Source organism: Bidens hawaiensis, unplaced genomic scaffold (assembly GCF_021521415.1).
Source record: "Bidens hawaiensis isolate Kalapana, Puna unplaced genomic scaffold, B.hawaiensis_p1.1 tig00064488_1, whole genome shotgun sequence".
Classification (NCBI taxonomy): domain Eukaryota; kingdom Viridiplantae; phylum Streptophyta; class Magnoliopsida; order Asterales; family Asteraceae; genus Bidens; species Bidens hawaiensis.
Genome location: NW_027501500.1, coordinates 22,019 through 42,161, shown reverse-complemented (window position 1 = coordinate 42,161; position 20,143 = coordinate 22,019). Strand labels below are relative to the sequence as shown.

Below are 20,143 nucleotides of genomic sequence, written 5' to 3'. Positions count from 1 at the left end.
TCTTGTATTAATAATGTAGTGAAGTATTAAAACAAACTAAAAACCATAATATTACACCAGCGAAACATGCATACCTAAAAAATTAGCTACGTCATCAAATGCTAGAGTTGGGTAATTAGGAAGACAATGATAAGTAAAGGAATTCTTCATAAAGATGCTATCACGCACTGCTAAGAACATGCCCGTGTAGGTGTAGGCCCGGACCAAATCAATGCCTATTAAAAATGACCCGTTTTGAGATGAAACAAATTGATACCTTTTTAAAATGGCCCAATACCGCTCCATGATGGTTGCCAATGCTCAAGACGGTGATTTGATATGCTTAAGCATATGTTGGCTTGACTTTCAAAACGTCTAATCGGGATCAAGCATTTGTCCACTTCTTTTGCCATTGACGGTAAAAGCAGGATTAGTCTACACCATCGTATACATGAAGATGCTTTTAACATATATCCTCACCCATGGCTCACATTTAATCTCAGCCGCGGCCTATAATAGCTAAACATAATTACATTATATTATTTGAAAAACAAAGTTATAAGGCAGGAAATCAACAGATTTAGAAAATACCATATTCCTAGATCCTCTTTCTTGAGCATTTTCAAAAATTGCACATGTAAATCTTGAAGCCACTTCTTCTAACATTTACTCACTAGTTTTATGCAAACAAAGAAAGACTCAAGACGTCAACTATGGTCATTTTTTGCAATTTAAGTAACTGAAATAATCGACACGTAACCGAAATAACCGACAACCAAACTGAAGTAACCGAAATGCAAACCCAACCGATCCAATGTCTGTTTTTGTAAAAAACAAATATGTACACCAAATCCCCTCAAAGTAACATTTTCACATATAAGACAAATATTCAGTGGCAGAATGTTGTCTCCTTCAACGACAGTTACAATTGCTGCTTGAGTTCACCAAAATCGTCTAGATAGAGCCTTCCGCCATCGAACCCAACAGTCACTAAACTTTGATGGAAAAATGAACATCACCATCAACACCAAGATCGGAGCCAAAAACGAATATACAACGATTGAAGAAGGAAATTGTACTTACCAAGGTAGCCGGAACTCACCTGAACTATTGTTATCGCGGCGTGAAACAGAATAAAACTGTCTGGAAGTGAGAGGAAAACTGAAGACAAGGAAAGGTTTGTCGAATAAACTACGATTTGAAGTTTGATTATGGGCTAGGGACGGTGGAAGGTAGGTTTAACGATGATAAAGAAGAATAAGACGGCAGATGATGGTGAAGAAGAAGTCAGAGGAATCCCAAGCATTTGTCCACTTCTTCTTCTTCTTCAATGGCTGCTGCTAGTGATATGATGGATTCTGCTGAATCAATTCTTATTATCCTCTATGTTTAAAACTTTTGTTGTTAATTAAGCAGTTTTTAATGATGATGATTTGGTTTGTGAACCACGAGGTTTCAATAGCTGAACTCTCGGCTCTCTCTTCCTCTCGGGTACCAATTTCACATTTAATTTATAATCTCTCATATGTTTTTTTCATTATTACTTAATTACATAATTTAAATGGATTCTTACCAAATTTGAACATTGAGTGCATGTTATTTGACCTAGAAAGAAAGTCTATCTAGGGCAGAGGTAGGGGTGTAAACGAGCCGAGCTACTCGAGATCGGATCGATGAAAAGCTTGAAACGGCCGAGCGTTTTCAAGCTCAAGCCGAAAATAAAGTTTGTTTTGTTGTCGAGCCTAAGCTCGAGCCTTGTATGGGAAGTTCGTTTAGGTTCGTCGAGTGTTAACGAGCGTGGTGTATTTTTAAGTTTTAACTCTTTGACTTCTATTTTTAGTTTCGCATTGCAATGCCGAGCTCGAGCCGAGCTTTGGCTAGTTTAAGGTACTGCACACGAGCTTTAGTCGAGCTTAGGCTCATTTAAGGTACTCCACACGAGCTCGATCCGAGCCAAGCCGAGCATAGGCTCATTTAAGGTTTTTTCAAAATATATAAAATAATTAAAAATGTATATAAATTAATTAATAACTAATAAAAGAGCCGAGCATAGCTCGTTTAAGGTTTTTTCAAAATATATAAAATAATTAAAAATGTATATAAAGTCATTAATAACTAATAAAAGAGCTGAGCCGAGCCGAGCCCAAGCTTGCAAAAATGACTCATGAGCTGAGCTCGGCCTGGCTCGTTTGCACCCCTAGGCCAATACCTCATGTTGAAACCAAAAGTTTTAATGAACCATTTGTTTTCATCATTCACCAAATTTAACCTTGTTTCATATAGCCATATCCAGTGTTTTCTTTTTTCATATCATTATATATATATATATATATAGGCTTAAGTTCAGGAGAGAAATGAAATTACTGTGAGAAATGTGAGAAATGAATATGGACCACTAGTTTTATTTTAGGTTTTAAATGTTTAAAAATAAATGAAAAAAATATAAATGCATTCTCTCTCTTCAATTAATACAACTAATATAACCATAATAAATCACTCTCTAATTATGGATACACATATCCTACACGTAGGTAATATGTTTTCTTATTCTTAGAACAAGTGTATGTTATATGTTTTTGTTTAGGTTGTATATTTTTTATTGACATTTAATGCTAATGTGTAAGATAGTTTTTTGTATTATTCATCACAATGTACCTACGTGTTGATTGATATTGATATATTGAGTTGGAAGAAATTGATTTTGGATAGAAAAAAAATTTTAATTTATGAATAAATTGTATTTGTGTAGGATTGAGTGTAGGTTATATATTATATTTTTCATGTGTAGGTTATACATTTTCGTGTGCGTGTGTAGTTTATTGATGCTGAATTTTGTGTGTCGGTTATATGTTTTTCGTGTGTAGGTTTTATATTTTCTTATTATTAGAACAAGTGTAAGTTATATGTTTTTGTGTAGGTTGTGTACTTTTTTGTTGATATTTATTAGAACATGAGTGAGATAGTTTCTGTACTATTCATCACAATGTAACTACGTGTTGATGGATATTAATCTATTGAGTTAGAAGAAATTGGTTTTGGATAGAAAGAAATTTTAATGTATGAATAAATTTTACTTGTGTAGGATAAAAATTCAAAAGAGAAAATAAGTTATAAAAATAAATGAATTCTTATTATTTTCCAATTATAATAATTTGATTAGTTATATTAATTGAATAGATAATTATTATATTTATTAGTTATATTAATTGAAGAAAGAGCATGCATTAATACTTTCCTTATTTATCTTTAAGCATTTAAAACATAAAATAAAACTAGTGGTCCATATTCATTTCTCACATTTCTCACAGTAATATCATTTCTCCAGTACAGAAAATTGACTGTGTTTCTTGACTACAGAATGTTTATCATAAAAATGGCAACGTATTCTTCCGAACAAGTATTCAACAGGCAACTGCATCGGAAAAGAGTAAATTCTTCTCTTTTGTAAGCATATGCAAATGTTTAATATTGTCGCTGACATCGAATCGTTTTTGTGTTTGTTTCTGTGCCAGAACAACTTGATACACTCAAAGCAAGGCTGCAAAAACTTAATGATGCTAAATAAAACTCGACCTGCTCGTTTGTCTTTCAAGTTTCATATGTGAAGACACTGGATTTTCTTCAAATTACAAGTGCCCCAATCTCACACTTGGCACCAGATGATGATGCAGCATGATAATGTTTGTGATGTCTTAAAATTTTGGTCAACTGATTTGTCCATGTCTATCATGTATTATGAGTTATGGACACAAATGTCTAATGGGAGTTTTCTGCACATCAAACAATTAATCATTCTCCATATTCGTCTGAATAAAGCTAAATCAAAATAAAGCGCTGATAATACCTTTAGTTTAAGGGTCCAGGTTTCAATACACCAGTTCTGCAATCAACACTAGTTTTAACTTTTAAGCCTGTAAACTGCAGTTTAGGGTATTGGTAAGGCGCGGTTTATCTTTTTCGAAATCTTGTCTATTTAACTTCCCCTATCCCATATAGCCTTAAACGGGCGCACCCATTGTTATTTGCTCGATTTAGACCGTTTACAACCTTTTGGATCATTTTTGAAGTTAGTTTTCAACAAGAAAGATGTTAGTTTTAGCATGTTTTTTTCCTCTCGTTTTCTTATAAAGGCAGTATTTTTGAGTGTTTTATTCTACCTATTGCTAGATTTGAGGAGTCATAGTGCAAAAAGCAAGTTCATTTTACTTGTAGTTTTGCTATAAATGAGATTTTTACTGGGTATAATTGTTGCTGTAATGTTGAAGCTATGCTCATGTTCGACAAGCAAACTGCTGTTTACTTTTTACGTAAATGACAATTTAGTAGTTTACACCAAAAACGTGTTAAATTCAAGTATTGTTCTCAAAACTGTTTATTATTAACAAAACTGATTAAAGAAAAGGCTTTATATTATTATATTTTGGGTTTTTGTTATCTTCATTGTTTTTTTTTTTTTTGGGGGGGGGGGGGGGTTTGGTGAGCTTTTAAATTTTATTTATTTTCTTATTTGATTTTTAAAAAGCAAAAGATGTTTGGTAAAGCCCCTTTAGAAGCTTTAAAATGAAGCTTTACAAAAATGTTTTTGCTTTTCAAAAATTAAATAAGCAAGTTTGAAAAGCTCACCCAAACACCCCCTTAGCTCTTTTATGGTTTTCTTCAAGCTATTTTTATATATTAAGGAGCCTAGAAATTTGAACTTTTAAATTTTATTTATTTTCTTATTTGATTTTTAAAAAGCAAAAGATGTTTGGCAAAGCCCCTTTAGAAGCTTTAAAATGAAGCTTTACAAAATTGTTTTTGCTTTTCAAAAATTAAATAAGCAAGTTTGAAAAGCTCACCCAAACGCCCTCTTAGCTCTTTTATGGTTTTCTTCAAGCTATTTTTATATATTAAGGAGCCTAGAAATTTGAACTGGACTTAATACTAATTGCGGTACCTATGGGTCAGATGCAGTTCGCTTCGCTATTGATGCCGATATGGCATTGCACTTGTAAAGGTTGCAATAAAATAAATACGTACTCAGTGTTTTTTTCTTTTAAATTAATGAACAAATGATTAAAATATAAGGACGAAAATGAGATTTAAGAAAAAAAAAATAAAAGCAAAGAAAACTTTCCAATTCGTGGTTCTAGTTTTAAGTGTTTTTTCTCATATATATTTTAAAAAAAACAGCATGGAGTAAAAAAAACAACAGTATAACAAAGAAGTCAATAATAAAACCAGAATATAATAATATAAAACTCGTACCTTAACTTACTTTTACACAAAAATATGAATTTTATTACTTTTCAATATATATTTTTTATATCTTACTTAAATCAAAAAATATAATAGAAATTATTTTTATCCACTAATATTAGAAGTGAGAAAACACAATTTTGCAAATAGAAAGAGAAAAAAAGAAAAAAAAACTATTTGTTACATAGTTTTCAAATTATCAATTTTGGTCAATACTTTTCTACCGGTCTATTTTGAAAAAAAAAAAAGAAAAAAAAAACCTCAATAATTTACCATATATTTAGGAGCAAAAGGTTATTGAAACAACAAAAACACAAACCAAACATCACTAATTCAACCCTCTTGAAAACAAAACGTTCAACTGATTTCGGGATTTAAATTTCATTAAAGATTGCAAGTGATAACAACTTTTAAGGTTTTACCTTTAGATATTTGCTTATTTATTTATTTTTTTAAGGAAGCTTTTATTCGTTGACTACATTGATGTGAAACTTCATATCACTATTGGTGAATCTCCCACTATAAAATCACTGTCACTCGGACTCAACGGTAACTCAACTATTTTTTGAGGGTTAAAGCAAAGTAAAAAGACTAGTTCTTTTTTTGAATTTTATCGTTACCAATTACCCTTAGAAAAATTGGATTTGTACTTTCGATTTTTATTTGACATTAATTACTAAGAAGAAAAGTTGTATATAACTACTACAAACTAAACATCTTTTGTAAAAATTTCCATAGTTAAAAAGAATTCATCTCTGTCATTAAAAGACGGGAGAAAAATTCTCGGTCTAGAAATTATTGGCGCGCAAATGCATCTAAATTATAATGACTAAAATGCTCTTTAAGTTAACATAATAAACTAACAGAGCTAATATGATGAAATCAAATGACAAGACTCAACTAGTGGATGGTAATTTCACTCACAAGGATGGAAAATGAGCTCTTAACTCTATTATTTAAAAAGATTAAAAGCTCTATACATATAGTCCTGGATCTGGGTCAGTTCGGGCACAAAGCCAAACTTGTCAAAATGGAAAACGCCAAAAGGAAACAAACCCACATGTGCACACCCTGAAGCAGATCGACAATCCTAGAATGCCACCTAGATGGAAGTATCCCTGGGACCACCATTAGTACCAGATCTGTGTAGGAATAATCGCAAAAGGGACAAACCATATATTTCCATGGCATGTGACCTAATAAACATTCCATACCTGAGTTATTAATAGAAGATTTCATCAAACTTTAAAAGAATATGACCTCACACCTTATTACCTACAGCTTACCATACCGATTCTCACGTCGGATGGTAGTTACAGACTTCCAGGAAGCCTCTTTCTGTAGCGAGGCTAACGGCGTTATTCGTTTTGCATATCACAATACACCCGTACTGGAATTCAAGATTCTTGGTTCACCGTTCTCTGTGAAAATACCGGTTTAGTCATTAGTCATATATAATGAGGTCTTTATTTTACGTTGGACACGAATATGCTTGCCTAACCAAAACTCAAATTCAATACCCAAATAAGAATTTGGTTCCACTAAAAGCTAGATTCCCCAAATTATATCTCACATCATGTTTATTAGGTTGAGTACCCAAATATACCAATGACGTTTTGCACATATCTTCTAAAGTTAGTGAACTAAATAAAAAAAAAAAAAAACACACACACACACATAGATATTTCTCAAAACCAGCCAAATTACCAAAGTGCTTTTATTCTTCTATACACAACAGATAGCTAATACCTATACGTATGTATATCTATCTATATATATGAGTGTAATTGCAAGCATATCTAATAATCTAGCTCAACAAAGCTATGGGGAATTTTAGCTGTTGCTTCACTACCAATATTGAAGAAATCGAACGTTTCCCCGTTGATACAAACTTCAAGCTTGCTTCTCCACCAACAGGTTATCTTTATTATATCTTTCATTCTTTATAGCTAACTTATAATTATTCCAATGAAATTTGCTAATAAATGAACTTTTTTTCTTAATTATTAATATTATTCTTAGGTGATGGTTTTGCAAATGGAACCATTGATCTAGGAGGACTCCAAGTTCGTCAAATAACATCTTTCACCAAAATATGGTCTAGTTCTAGTGGTGCAACTTTCTTTAAGCCAAATCCAATGCCAGATGGGTTTTCAATGCTAGGATGTTACTGTCAATCTAATGCAACCCTGCTTTTCGGTTGGGTTCTTGTTGGAAAAGATGTTTCTGGTGGAAACCTAGCTAGTCCGGTAGATTATACTCGAGTTTTAACTATTGATGATTCTTGCTACATTTGGTTGCCAATACCACTGGATGGATATTATCCGGTGGGTTATGTGGTCACTTCTTCGTCAGAAAAGCCTCCACTTGATAACATTCGGGGTGTTCGTGCTGACTTGACCGACGAATGTGAAACCGATGTTTTATTATGGGGTGCGGATGATGGTGTTAGAGTTTATAGCTAGAGGCCGAAAACTAGAGGTGCACAAGCCCAAGGGGTTTGTGTGGGTACATTTGTAGTTCAAGATGAAAGCAATAGTTATTCTAACTTATCTTGTCTTAAAAATAATAACTTTAATATGTTAACATCATCCATGCCTAATTTGGCTCAAGTCAAGGCCTTGGTTCAAGAATACTCTCCAAGACTTTATTTTCACCCTAGTGAAACCTACCTTCCATCTTCAACAACATGGTATTTTAGCAATGGGGCCTTATTGTATAATGTTGACGACGAGTCTAACCCTGTTCCTGTTGAGCCCACGGGCTCAAACCTACCTCAAGGTGGTTCGGATGATGGCACGTACTGGCTTGACCTTCCAAGTGGTGAGACACAAAGGGAGAGAGTCAAGAAAGGAGACCTACAAAGTTGTGAGGTATATATCCATGTTAAACCTATGCTAGGTGCAACATTTAGTGATATAGTCATATGGGTTTTCTACCCATATAATGGACCTGCAAGAGCCAAAGTAGGTCTCATTGATGTTCCTCTAGGGGAGATAGGTGAACATATAGGCGACTGGGAACATATGACTATGAGAGTCAGCAACTTTAACGGTGTTTTATATCACGTTTATTTTTCACAACATAGTGGAGGAACGTGGATAGATACCACGTCTCTTGAGTTCCAGAATGGAACAAACAATTTTACAGGGTACTCCTCGTTGCATGGTCATGCAACCTATCATGTCCCTGGAGTTGTGTTCCAAGGAACAGATGTGGTTGGGATAAGAAATGATACGGCAAAAAGTGACATGTTTATAGATGTAAGATTCGCATACTCAATCATGGCGGCTGAATATATTAGTTCTATAATTGAGCCACCATGGTTAAACTATATGAGAAAATGGGGTCCAAAAATAACGTATGACATTGGAGTCGAGCTTCAGAAATTGAAAAGCGCATTGGGGATTCTAGATTCCGCTATCGAGAGCTTGTTGGAGATTCTACCAAATGAAGTTTATGAAGAGGATGGACCAACCGGACCCAAAGTGAAACAATACTGGGACGGGGATGAACGATGAACAATACTATTCGTATATTATAATTATAACTTGTGATGTTAGTACGCTCCAAATAATACTTCTTTTCCATTGAAATGAATGTACTGCTTACCGTTATTTGATTATGAGATTAGAATGTATTTCTTTTCCTTTTCAATGAAGATTATTTGTAAAAGCATGCACTGTTTTCATATTCTGGTATTCACTACAAAAAATCTTAGAAAATATATTGTTGAAAAGGTTATATATTATTAATTTACGGTAATATTACCCGAGGTATTATAAAAATGTGACCATGATATGATAAAATGTGTTAGTATAGGGTATCTAAAAGAATTAAAGAACTAGTTTAAGATGAATGTAAGACTCGTTTCGTTTTCAATCCTAAGAAATTGTTATGCAAAGAGATTGAGCCTATAGATTACTTAATCGTGTATAACGCGCCATGAATAGTTAATTTATGTAACTTATGATATTATAAGAATCGTAGAAGTAAACAATCTCTTCGGAAACGTGTAGAATACTAATGTGGCTACTACTACAAATTAATGTATAGTGTTGAGAAGTTGATTAGTACGAACTACATAGGCCAGGTGATGTGTCTATATCGATGATTGAACGCGTTAAAGTGAGAAAAAAAGATTAATATATTAAAATACTATAATAAAAGCATGTCTAATAAAAAATAAAACAGTGATAACTGATAAAATAAATAAAAGGATAATAAAGGAGAAAATGGTTAAATCAAAAAATCAAGGCATGTGATAGTGTCGTGACATATTGCTATGTTGTTAATTAAATAATTCGATGTTATCTTGTCATGATCTCCTTTTTTTTCATATTAATTTTTTCTAGGATATTATGTGTAAGATGTTAAGAATTAAGACTAACTCAAAAGCATATATTCATATTTATAACATAGTTATATACGGCATTTAAGAAAATGATTTTCTCAAAAACGTACACGCATGTTGTTAATAATATGCCATTTTCGGGAAAAATATATTCCTTTCTCTATATTATATGTACTACATTTGTCTAAAGTTAAAGTATGATTGTGATGTAAAAACTTTTTGATATTAATAATTAAACTAGGTAAACAATCCGCTGTGGTGTAGCAATGTGAATTCGGTCGGTATCGGTTAAGTTTGTTACAACACCGGCCCTAAATCAGTGAAGGGAAAAAATGTAAACGTTCAAAATTGTATCGACACACGTATAACTTATGATCAAAATAATACGAACTTGGTTACGATATAGCTTATGACACAAATAACATATTTAAAATGATGTTTACTTGATCGTGAAATTCGGGCATTGGGGTGGTGAGTCGTCGTGAATTCGGCCGATATCGAATATATTTGTTGTGGTTCTGAAAATAAATGCAAATAATAAACTCTTCAAATGGAATTATTTAAAACAAAGAATAATAAAAAAATCATATACAAAAAAGGTTATGGGTATGTTTGGCAAAACTAGTTGGTGGCTGGTAGCTGAAAGCTGGTAATTGGTGGCTGGAAGCTGGTAGTTGTAGCTGGAAGCTGTAGCTTTTAGATATATTTAGGTGTTTGGCAGAGTAACTAGAACTTTTAATAAAATGCATAAAATGACCAAAATGGGCATAATTAAAAAACAATAATATTAAATATACTTATTTTGAAAGGTTATTTAAGTAATTAAAATACTAAAAACTTGTAGCTCTTTCTAAACGCTATTAGTTGGAGCTTTAAGCTTTAAGCTTTTTCTCGTGACCTAAAAGCTTCAAGCCCCTTCAACCAAACAAAGCTTTTAATTGAGTATGAGTTTTTTCTTAAAAGCTTGAAGCCCCTAAAAGCTCCTTGCCGAACATAGCCTATGTGCTCCACAACCCACCATGGAAAATATTAAATAATCAAATGAGAAAAAGTAAGAAAAAAAGTAACTGCTTAATATGAGATTCGAACCAAGGCGAACTTGCCTGCAGCTAAACAAGCATACTGAAAATACATCAAGCCAGACAAACATATTTGTTTAGCTATCAAAATGATTTGAATATACATCATAACTAAACTAATATAATATTTAAGAAAAACAAAATTGTGGCACCGACATTTGAATCTTTATCTATACTAGGTAATTACCCGCCGCATTGCGGCGACGCAACAATGAATGCCCCGACACGAAACCCAAATAATAAATCTGGGAGTTTGGTCAGGTGCGATTAAGCATGTTACGGTCCCGACACTAAACCCAAAAAAACCGGTCGTTACAGCGGCGAGTCGACAAAAATTCAGTTGTTTAAAATTTGTTTCGGTACCGTAGCTAAAAAAAGTTCATATTTTCATAAGAAAATAAAATAAAACAAACAGTAAAACTAGAATGTTGCAGCCGAGAGTTGACTCCTTGATCTGCTTCGAACCGTTGATATTTAAATTCCAACATTTCAAAAAAAAAAACATGCAAAAAGCAAAAACCATCTAACACGTCAAAGAAATGGTTGCAAAAAGCAAAAAAGTGAAACAAAACAACAAACCGGATTTGGACCTGCGCAACCAACAGAAAACAAGCCAAAGCATTCAAAAGTTTCAAGAAACCACCGGACCAACCTTCCAAACATAACAATTGCCCGGAATTATTTCTTTAAAGCAATCTGAAAAGGCAATTTGTGACACCGTCATTTGCTTTTTATCTTATGTATATAATTTTAAACCACTTTATAAAACAAAGTGGTTTATCTTGCCTACACGGGATAATGAATTAATAATGACCTAGCCCACACCATGTTGGCGTGGCAAATATAATGCATTTAGCAATGAGATATACAAATTTTTGGTTATCTACCTATACATTACATGTATCTTATACGAATAAAAATTTTTAGCGTCTCCTTTCAAACGTGTCATGTCACGTCAGGTAGCTGACGTGACACATTTAAAAGGGGATGCATTGAAGATGCTCTAAAAATAAACATGTGATTACATGAGTGATAGGATTTTGACATAACTACGTAGATATTAATGAAACACGCTAAGAAAATTTTTGTATATTGTATCTTACCAAACATTTAGGGTTCCATAAATCAATGATTGCATCATAGGTATGTTTGTATAGTTCCCACCCATGCCTCTAAGACTAAGTGTAGTGGGACGATTTTGGAGAAATCCCCCCCCCCCCAACATTGTCGAGAACACGGCCCCGACCCCCGGGTATTTTGGTTTGAAAATAATACTATTTTATTATTATTCTACACCCTAAAATGAAAATTATCCCCTTTGCTGACGTAGCGTCACATGTTAAAAATCACCCCCAATGTAATCCCTACACTACACGTAGTCTAATGACAACCTTCAACATGTTTATAGGCACGCTAACCAAAGAAATTATACATGATAAAAAAAATACTCAAGAATTTACATGAATGACACACAATCACCATCATCATTATCATCATCGTCGTCGTCGTCGTACTCAGTATATCCCACCAATAGCAAAGCTATGGTAGGGTCTGAGGAGGGTAAGATATAGACAGCCTTACCTCTAGTCCATAGAAATAGAGGGACTGCTTCCAGTGAGACCCTTGGCTCGATAGTGATTTTGCATCAAGCCTTAGACATAAGGCACATAATACTCAACCATCAGGACCCAGCCGATTGGTGCATGTACCCTATCTTTCGGCTATCAACGCCACCACATGATGCCTGATTAACTTTCCGCCACTTTTAACGCTATTTTCACGAAATTAGTAAAATAACGTCAAAATTAGTGCAATTTCACTTTTGCCCATCCAAGAGCCTACACATATATACATTATATGCGCGCACTACAAATAGGGCCTGAATTAACACACAATCATAAGGATAAATTAAAAGGCAAGCTAGATAAGTTGCTTGTACACCTACAAGATCAAATTCAAAAGATTTGGCAAGATTTTACTCATCTTTAAGATGCATACAATATAATCAACTAAATGCCTTTCTACTACTTTCAATATCAAAATGTGCATTAAATTATCCTGATTTGCACTACAATTTTGGGCTAAAAATATACAGATTTTAACAAATCTAATGCCACAAATACAGAATATGCCAACTTGCTCAAGACAGTTGACTTTAGCTGACCGATGAAGGAGATGAAGCAAACACAGAATACTGCATACATTCATCAGCAAGTGATCTCAATCTCTCAAGTTCAGGCATGACTTCTTTCCCGAGATCGGGCCGGTCTTTCAGTCTCAACTCAGTACAAAGAAGCGACAACTTAGAAATGCTCAGCGCCTCGTCCACGGGCCAATCAGGCACCCCCGGGTCCAACAACTCAGCAAAAGTCCCATCCTTTATAGCCTGGTCAACAATGTGAGTCAAACCCATTGGCGGTTTAGCCGTAATCAACTGCAAAAACATAACTCCTAACGAATAAACATCGGATTTCACACCCAACATTCCCGTCTGCTGGTACTCGGGATCTATATAACAAAACGTCCCGGCTGCCGACGTCATTAAGGACTGAGTCACTGAGTCTTGAACCGAGGGTGGCAACAGTCTCGCTAACCCGACGTCAGATATTTTACTAACAAAGTTCCGGTCAAGCAAAATGTTAGCCGGTTTGAGGTCACGGTGCACAATCGGGTCGGGCTTGGTTTGATGGAGAAAAAGAAGACCACTACATATTTCAGCTGCGATTCTGAACCGATGCTGCCACGAAAGTGGCGGGACTTTGTTTTTCCTAAACAGACAATCTTCTAAGCTTCCGTTTCGCATGTACTCGTATACTAAACACCCGTATTCGGGACACGCTCCTAAAAGCAGAACCATGTGAGGATGTCGTATGCAGCATAAAACTTCAACTTCTTGTTGAAACTGTGCTTTCCCTTCGGCTGCATCGGGCCGAAGGACTTTAACCGCAACCTGCGTGTGGTCTAAATGGCATTTGTAAACAGGGCCGTAACCGCCTTCACCAATTCTGCGCTCGGTTGAGAAGTATTCGGTTGCTTCTTCGATTTCTTCAATTGTGTATCGTCTGTACCGGGAATCGTATAGCGAGAACGACGTCTCGGCGTCGGCTTTTCTTTGGGCCTCGGTTGATTTTGTGTTTTCATTTTCAGATTCTTCGGTTACACGCAAATCTTCTACCTTATGTTCTTCTGCTAGTTTCCATTTTTGTAGTTCCATAGCCTGGACATGAATAAGTTAGTTAGTTAGTTAGTTAGTTAAAAAAAAGTCACACTAATAGAAAGTTAGTTAGTTAGTTAGTTGGTTAGTTAATTAGTCAAAAAAAGTCACACTAACAGAAAGTTAGTTAGTTAGTTAATTGGTAAAAAAAGTCACACTAACAGAAAGTTAGTTAGTTAGTTAGTTAATTAGTAAATAAAAGTCACACTAACAGAAAGTTAGTTAGTTAGTTAAAAAAAGTCACACTAACAGAAAGTTAGTTAGTTAGTTGGTTAGTAAATTAGTAAAAAAAAAGTCACACTAACTGAAAGTTAGTTAGTTTCACACTAACAGAAACTTAGTTAGTTAGTTGGTTGGTTAGTTAATTAGTCAAAAAAAGTCACACTAACAGAAAGTTAGTTAGTTAGTTAGTTAGTTAAAAAAGTCACACTAACAGAAAGTTAGTTAGTTGGTTAGTTAATTAGTCAAAAAAAGTCACACTAACAGAAAGTTAGTTAGTTAGTTAGTTGGTTAGTTAATTAGTCAAAAAAAGTCACGCTAACAGAAAGAAAGTTAGTTAGTAAAAAAAAAGTCACACTAACAGAAAGTTAGTTGGTTAGTTAATTAGTCAAAAAAAAGTCACACTAAGGCTGAGGGGTGTGGGGGGCTCTAATGGGGGCGCGAGTGGAGGCTACAGCCAATAATATTGTGACGTGTGGCAGAGAGAGAAACTGGATAAGGGGGGTGTTGGAGCCCCCGTTGGAGCCCCTGGCCCTGGTGTGGAGGGGCTCCAGCAGGGACTCCAGCGGATTTTTTTTTTATTTTTTTATAAATATATTCAAAAAACGTATTATTAAAAAAACTCATAAATTATTAAAAAAAACACATATTAAAAAAAACACATTAATATCTAAAAATAAAATAAAAATTAAAGTACTAAAAAAACATTATTCTTATTATTCGGCTTGGTCTTCTTCGATCAACCTCTTTCGGATACGTTCCTTTTGCTTTTCCATCAGCATTTGATCGACCGGATTTAGGTTACTGAAGTCTCTTGTAAGGAAGTCCAAATCTCTCATTCGACTTTTTTCCTTTTTGTCATTAGAGACCACCTCCATGGTTTTGTTGAATTTATTGAGGGATTCAACAAGATCGACGATGTTTACGGCTCCCCCCTCAGCCGGTTTTTTCCCCTTGGCGTCCCTTCCCAATGGCCGCCTCCTCGGCGGTGAAGACGTTTCCTCCCCCGCAATGTTTAGGTCGAATCCAACGCGGCAATCCGACCCGGCGGAAGTGCTATACGCTCCAGACGAACTAGTTTTAGTCCGTTTCGGCCCTACTTCCGCATCAAGGTCCGGCGCCACCAGCTCAACCCACTTGGAACACCTTTTCAACCTTTCCCACAACTTTAAATCGTCCCACGTCTTCACCATCCCATACCTCCGCAAACACTCCTGCATCCACTCTTCGACAGTGAAATTGTAAACCGCCAAATCATCACTGCCACTTGGTCTCATACGACCGGCGTTCCTGTTGAAAAGATTAGTAAACAAGCCGACAAATTTTCTGATTTCGGACCACCGACCCGAAATCATATCGGCGTTTCGCTCTGTACTCCCAACGAGCGTATAGAACGTCTCCCTAACCTTTGTCCAAAAAACCTTGCTTTTTTGGTAGTCGGCTGCAAAATGAATAATTAAATTAGATTTCCAGTTAACTTTTTTATTAAAAATCATTTTTAAAAACGTTAAAACAATTACCGCAACGCCGATCCTCAGAAATGACTATCCAAGCCCGACACAAGGCTTCCTTCTCATCCGATGACCACGGAGTGGTTTTCCGTTTCGTCCTCGGAGTCGAAGCCGGTCCCGGCCCGTCCGTTGCAAGTTGTTTTTTCCGGTGGACGCGTCTTCTTGCTCCCGTAGCATCACCTTGTGATTCTTGTGTCTCTGGAACAACAAAGTTAGGAGACGGTTGTATGTTGGATGGTTGAAAGCCGGATGTTTCTTGCGGCCCCGAATAAAACATCGGTTGGTCTGGTGACGACCATAAATCGTCGTCAATATAATCTGAATCTAGGTTTGGGTACCAATTTCCAGACATTTTTGGGTATTATATAGGAGTTTGGGATATTATATAAGAGTTTGTAAGGTGAAATTGTGTTTTGATATGGTTGAAATGGGAGTAATTTGGGGTATTATATAGAGATTTTAAGGTTTTTTTTTTAAAAAATTCGGAGCTCCAACGGCTCTTTTGGGCGAGCTCAACGGCTCTTTCTCTCTCTTCTCCCGCGACCACACTCACGCCTGCCTGGGGGCTCGCGCTCGCGCCCGCGCCCCGTTCGCGCCCTGGTTCGCGCCCCGGTGGTGTGGGGTTAGCGCCTGGGGGCGCGAGCGGAGGGGCTCTCGCGCCCAGGTTAGCGCCCCACACCCCTCAGCCTAACAGAAAGTTTGTTAGTTAGTTGATTAGTTAGTTAATTAGTAAAAAGTCACACTAACAGAAAGTTAGTTAATTAGTTAGTTAGTTAATTAGTAAAAAAAAGTCACACTAACAGAAATTTAGTTAGTTGGTTAGTTAGTTACCTTTTGCCTTGCGGTTAGGGCTTCTCTACATGCTGTACTGTACATTTCCATGGTTCTTGAGAGTTCAAGCTTTAGCCTTCTCATTTCCGCCTCAACATCTTCCTGAAACCCCAGTAGGACGAATCGATATAACTCACCAAAACATAAACACACAATAATTAATATTGAATAACTCTTAATATTATATGGAGGATATATAACTCAAAAACCCTATTACACATAACTCGTTTTTCTATAGATGAACCATAACTCGGTTGCATCTCGTGTGTATTTCTAATGTCTAACAGTAACTCGGTTATATATCCTATATATATAACCGAGTGTGGAAAACGTGACATCAACCGAAGAATGAATCAGTACCGCGTTTGATGATCTAGGAGGACTGTCGAATGTGGAAAACGTGACATCAACCGATCTTCGGCCCTGATATGAGTCAAGACCTTGGTTATCGAGTTCCAAGAAACTCATTCGTGAGCGTACGGGCGATAGTTCACTTTCAAATGGAGGTAATACGTTGTCTACACTCATTCGACCCGAGCTCACAAAAGATATGTCGGACTCCGGCGGGAGTAGTTCTCCGTAAGATTTACCGTTTGGGCCTCTCCTACTAGTGAAAGGCGACCTGTTTCAATCATGTATAATTAGCTAAAAAGAAAACGATTCAAAAAGGTCCATTAATCTTTCTAAAAATATATGCATCAAAAAAGGGTTGTAAACGAACCGAATGTTCAGCCTTCAGCGAACTTTTTGTGAGGCGTTCGTCGGGGAGTTCGTTTACGTTCATTCGTTTTATAAATGAACGAACATGAACAAGAAATTCCATTTGGTTAATCATGAGCAGAGGTCGCATTCATCCAATTGTGTTCAGAACATTTGGTAATGTGCCGTTCGTTCATTCATTTACATTCGTTTATGCTTCTTTATGTTCATTAATATTTAGTTTGGTATCCTAATATTTAAACTTTCTATTTTTATGTTTTTATTAGTTTATTATCTTAACTTTTATTTATCAGATTATTTGTGTTCGTCTGTTCGTTTATAAAATTAACAAACGAACAAAAACAAACATGAACAAGAAATTCCATTCGGATTTTGTTTGTGAACCTGTTTGCTAATTTGTTCGACAAATGCTTAACGGACAACATGAACAAGGTCTCGTTCGGATCGGTTCGTTAACAGCCCTATATGCCATGAAATGTTTAGTTGTCATAATCACATACTTGAAAGACGAGTCGGTAGAACGCCTTGGGAAAGATGAGTCTATAGACATCCTGGGCATGGGCATCACTGATGGACAAGAAATTTAAAGAAAAACATTATTATGTAACTAAAAACTATAACTTAAAACGAAAGCGTAAAACTATATAAACAAGTTTGGTACTTGGTAGTGTTTTCTCGGACAAAGCTTTGGATGGCATGCTGCTCGGTTCAGGTGGCCCCAGGGTACGAAGTGGAGACTCGTATGGCGGTAGACGTGATGCAGCTTTTGTGGCCGAAATCTTTCCTTTAGAAATGACATAAACCGTACAGAAATTGGGTACGGCTTTTAATATTGTCCCGGGAACATCTCTTGTTTTGAATCTCCTGATGGTGTTTAGTTTTTGGGTTAATAATAGTCATAGTTGTTAAAACTTAAAAACTTAAAATCATATGATTCATGGGTGCACGTACTTGAGAAGACCACCTTTCGAGGGTGTTCCGATTATCAAAACTTCTACTATAGAGCGTGTAACAAAGTCGACTAGTCCTTTGACAACATCGGTATCTTCTAGCAACATGTCCTGTGATCGTATCTGTTTAAGCAAAAAATGAAAAGGTTTATAATGTATAGAGTGTGACATTTGGTTGAGATTAAGATGCAAGCGGGCGAGACTAACTTCTTTTCTAGTACAAAAACATCTGAAGGGGAGGAACAACTCTCTGAGTTGTGCATCGGTGTCTATAAAAAATGAATCTTCACTAAAATCAGAACTCCTAGTCGGTTCTGCACAACATTTGAAACCAGAACGGTTACATATTAATTATTATGAAGAAGGTTCATGTACATTTTAATCTTAACATGAGAATGTAGGAAATAATACCAATTTATAAACAAATGAGAACGTAAAAACAATACCAACTAGCATACCAGTCTACATAAACAATGATTTACAATAACAAAGAAAAAAACCTAAAAAATACAACAAAAGAATCAAATAAGAACAAACTAATAATAGCAAATACCAGCAAATACTTATAACAGCAAAAGAAAAAATCTAATACTAACAACAAAATATAAATCAAATACTTATGACGTCTCATAATCGAAGCAAATACGAACAAAAGATAACAGCAAACATCAATAAAAATAAACCTAATCATAACAAAAAACAATAAAATGACACCAAAAATTAATCATTGGAACAGAGAGTTTAACAAATGGTCCATCCTAAATGAAAGAAACCCAAATGATGAAGGATTAACCTATATATATATATGTATGTATGTATGCATGCATTTTGTATGTATATGTCTAGAGAGAGATATATATTACTTTGTGAGAAAGAAAATGATTGTTTGATCCTAACATGAATCAAATACACGGTCTGGCCCTTACGAACAAGATTATCAACAGTCCATTTTAATGCGCCTTGGCTTCCTTTATCTCGGTCGATTGCAACTGCTACTGTTTTATTGTTCATTTTTTATTATAATTTCATACCCGCCAAAAAAAGATGAAATTCCCACAAATCTTTATATGCATTCGTCGCAAAAACTTGTTTGATCGGATAAATTGCCACCTCTTTGAACATGTAAGTGGTGGGTTTTTTTCTTTTTGACATTTTTTTTTGTTTTTTTTTTTTTCGAAATTTCCATTTCTTGTTTCGTCTTCCGATTGCATCCCTGCAAAAATTCCCTTCCACTAGAGACCTCCACCTTTTGAGGGGTAATGTTGCTTGTTTTTGTTTAAAGATAACCCTACAAATATCTAATTCATTAATCTTGTTTATTTATAAAGCATTATGATGATTTGTTGTTTTTACACCTCCCATGATCACTTGGTTTTATGCTATATAACAAACTCGATTAGGAAACGATACAATGGTGCCTATATATAGAGACCATAAAAGGAAAAAGATACACAATGACCTATAGAAGGGGCCAATGACAAACTATACAAAAGGAACAGACAGTAATGCCCCTCCACAATCAACACCGAAAATCTTTTTAATACGCGCATGGGTCGACCCATCAACTGCTCTGCTTACTCCTAACATCAAAGTGGCGTATTCTCTTACTTTATCTCCATGAATTGTCATCAATAGAGTAGATAAATATTTATAAGGGTCTGTTAACTGTTTTGTGCCAAATAGGCTAACTCGGTAACATCAAAAGATTTAGTTAAAACGGAAATGTGTTGAATCTCGAATGCCATCCAAGATGTATTTTTACAAACTTGATAAATCATTTTATTTAAAATCTTCTATTAAGACAAGATTTGATGATTTATAATATATTTGTTAATGTTTTATGATTCTGTAAAAAATTTTAATTCACTCTGATATTTAAAACTGTGTTTGAGTAATTCCAACACCCAATGTAGGACACCGGATCAGGGCCTTACAAATGTGTTTTTAGAAGATTGTTTTAAAATTGTGGAAGGGCATTATGAATGGGTTATGAATGCTTTTATGCTCTATTCCTGAGTTTACATAATGAAAGAATAGAAGAGAAATGA

The 20,143-nt window shown here is 35.3% G+C and overlaps 1 protein-coding gene, 1 long non-coding RNA gene and 1 pseudogene across 2 annotated transcripts; 2 read left to right on the top strand and 1 right to left on the bottom strand.

Annotated features, from left to right (window-relative positions):
- Positions 1-1,425: 1,425 nt before the first annotated feature.
- LOC143604237 (uncharacterized) lies at positions 1,426-3,725 on the top strand. Its single transcript, XR_013148250.1, has 3 exons — positions 1,426-1,470; positions 3,337-3,406; positions 3,492-3,725. It is a non-coding gene; the product is annotated as an uncharacterized LOC143604237 (long non-coding RNA).
- Positions 3,726-7,040: 3,315 nt separating this feature from the next.
- Positions 7,041-8,755, top strand: LOC143604235 (hypothetical protein At1g04090 pseudogene; annotated as a pseudogene).
- Positions 8,756-12,717: 3,962 nt separating this feature from the next.
- Positions 12,718-19,203, bottom strand: LOC143604234 (U-box domain-containing protein 51-like). Its single transcript, XM_077080776.1, has 8 exons — positions 18,959-19,203; positions 18,303-18,409; positions 18,097-18,218; positions 17,807-18,009; positions 17,646-17,712; positions 16,786-17,047; positions 16,426-16,527; positions 12,718-13,867 (listed from the first exon to the last, which is right to left on the bottom strand). Exons 1-8 carry the CDS (start codon positions 19,104-19,106, stop codon positions 12,806-12,808), a joined length of 2,073 nt encoding a protein of 690 aa, XP_076936891.1. The 5' UTR covers positions 19,107-19,203; the 3' UTR covers positions 12,718-12,805.
- Positions 19,204-20,143: the final 940 nt, after the last annotated feature.

Coding starts and splice junctions, on each gene's coding strand:
- LOC143604234 (XM_077080776.1), bottom strand. CDS start 19,106: ATGAACAATAAAACAGTAGCAGTTGCAATCGACCGAGATAAAGGAAGC. Junction 18,219..18,302: donor GTTTTTGTACTAGAAAAGAA/GTTAGTCTCGCC, acceptor TTGCTTAAACAG/ATACGATCACAGGACATGTT. Junction 13,868..16,425: donor CCCTAACCGCAAGGCAAAAG/GTAACTAACTAA, acceptor ATTCATGTCCAG/GCTATGGAACTACAAAAATG.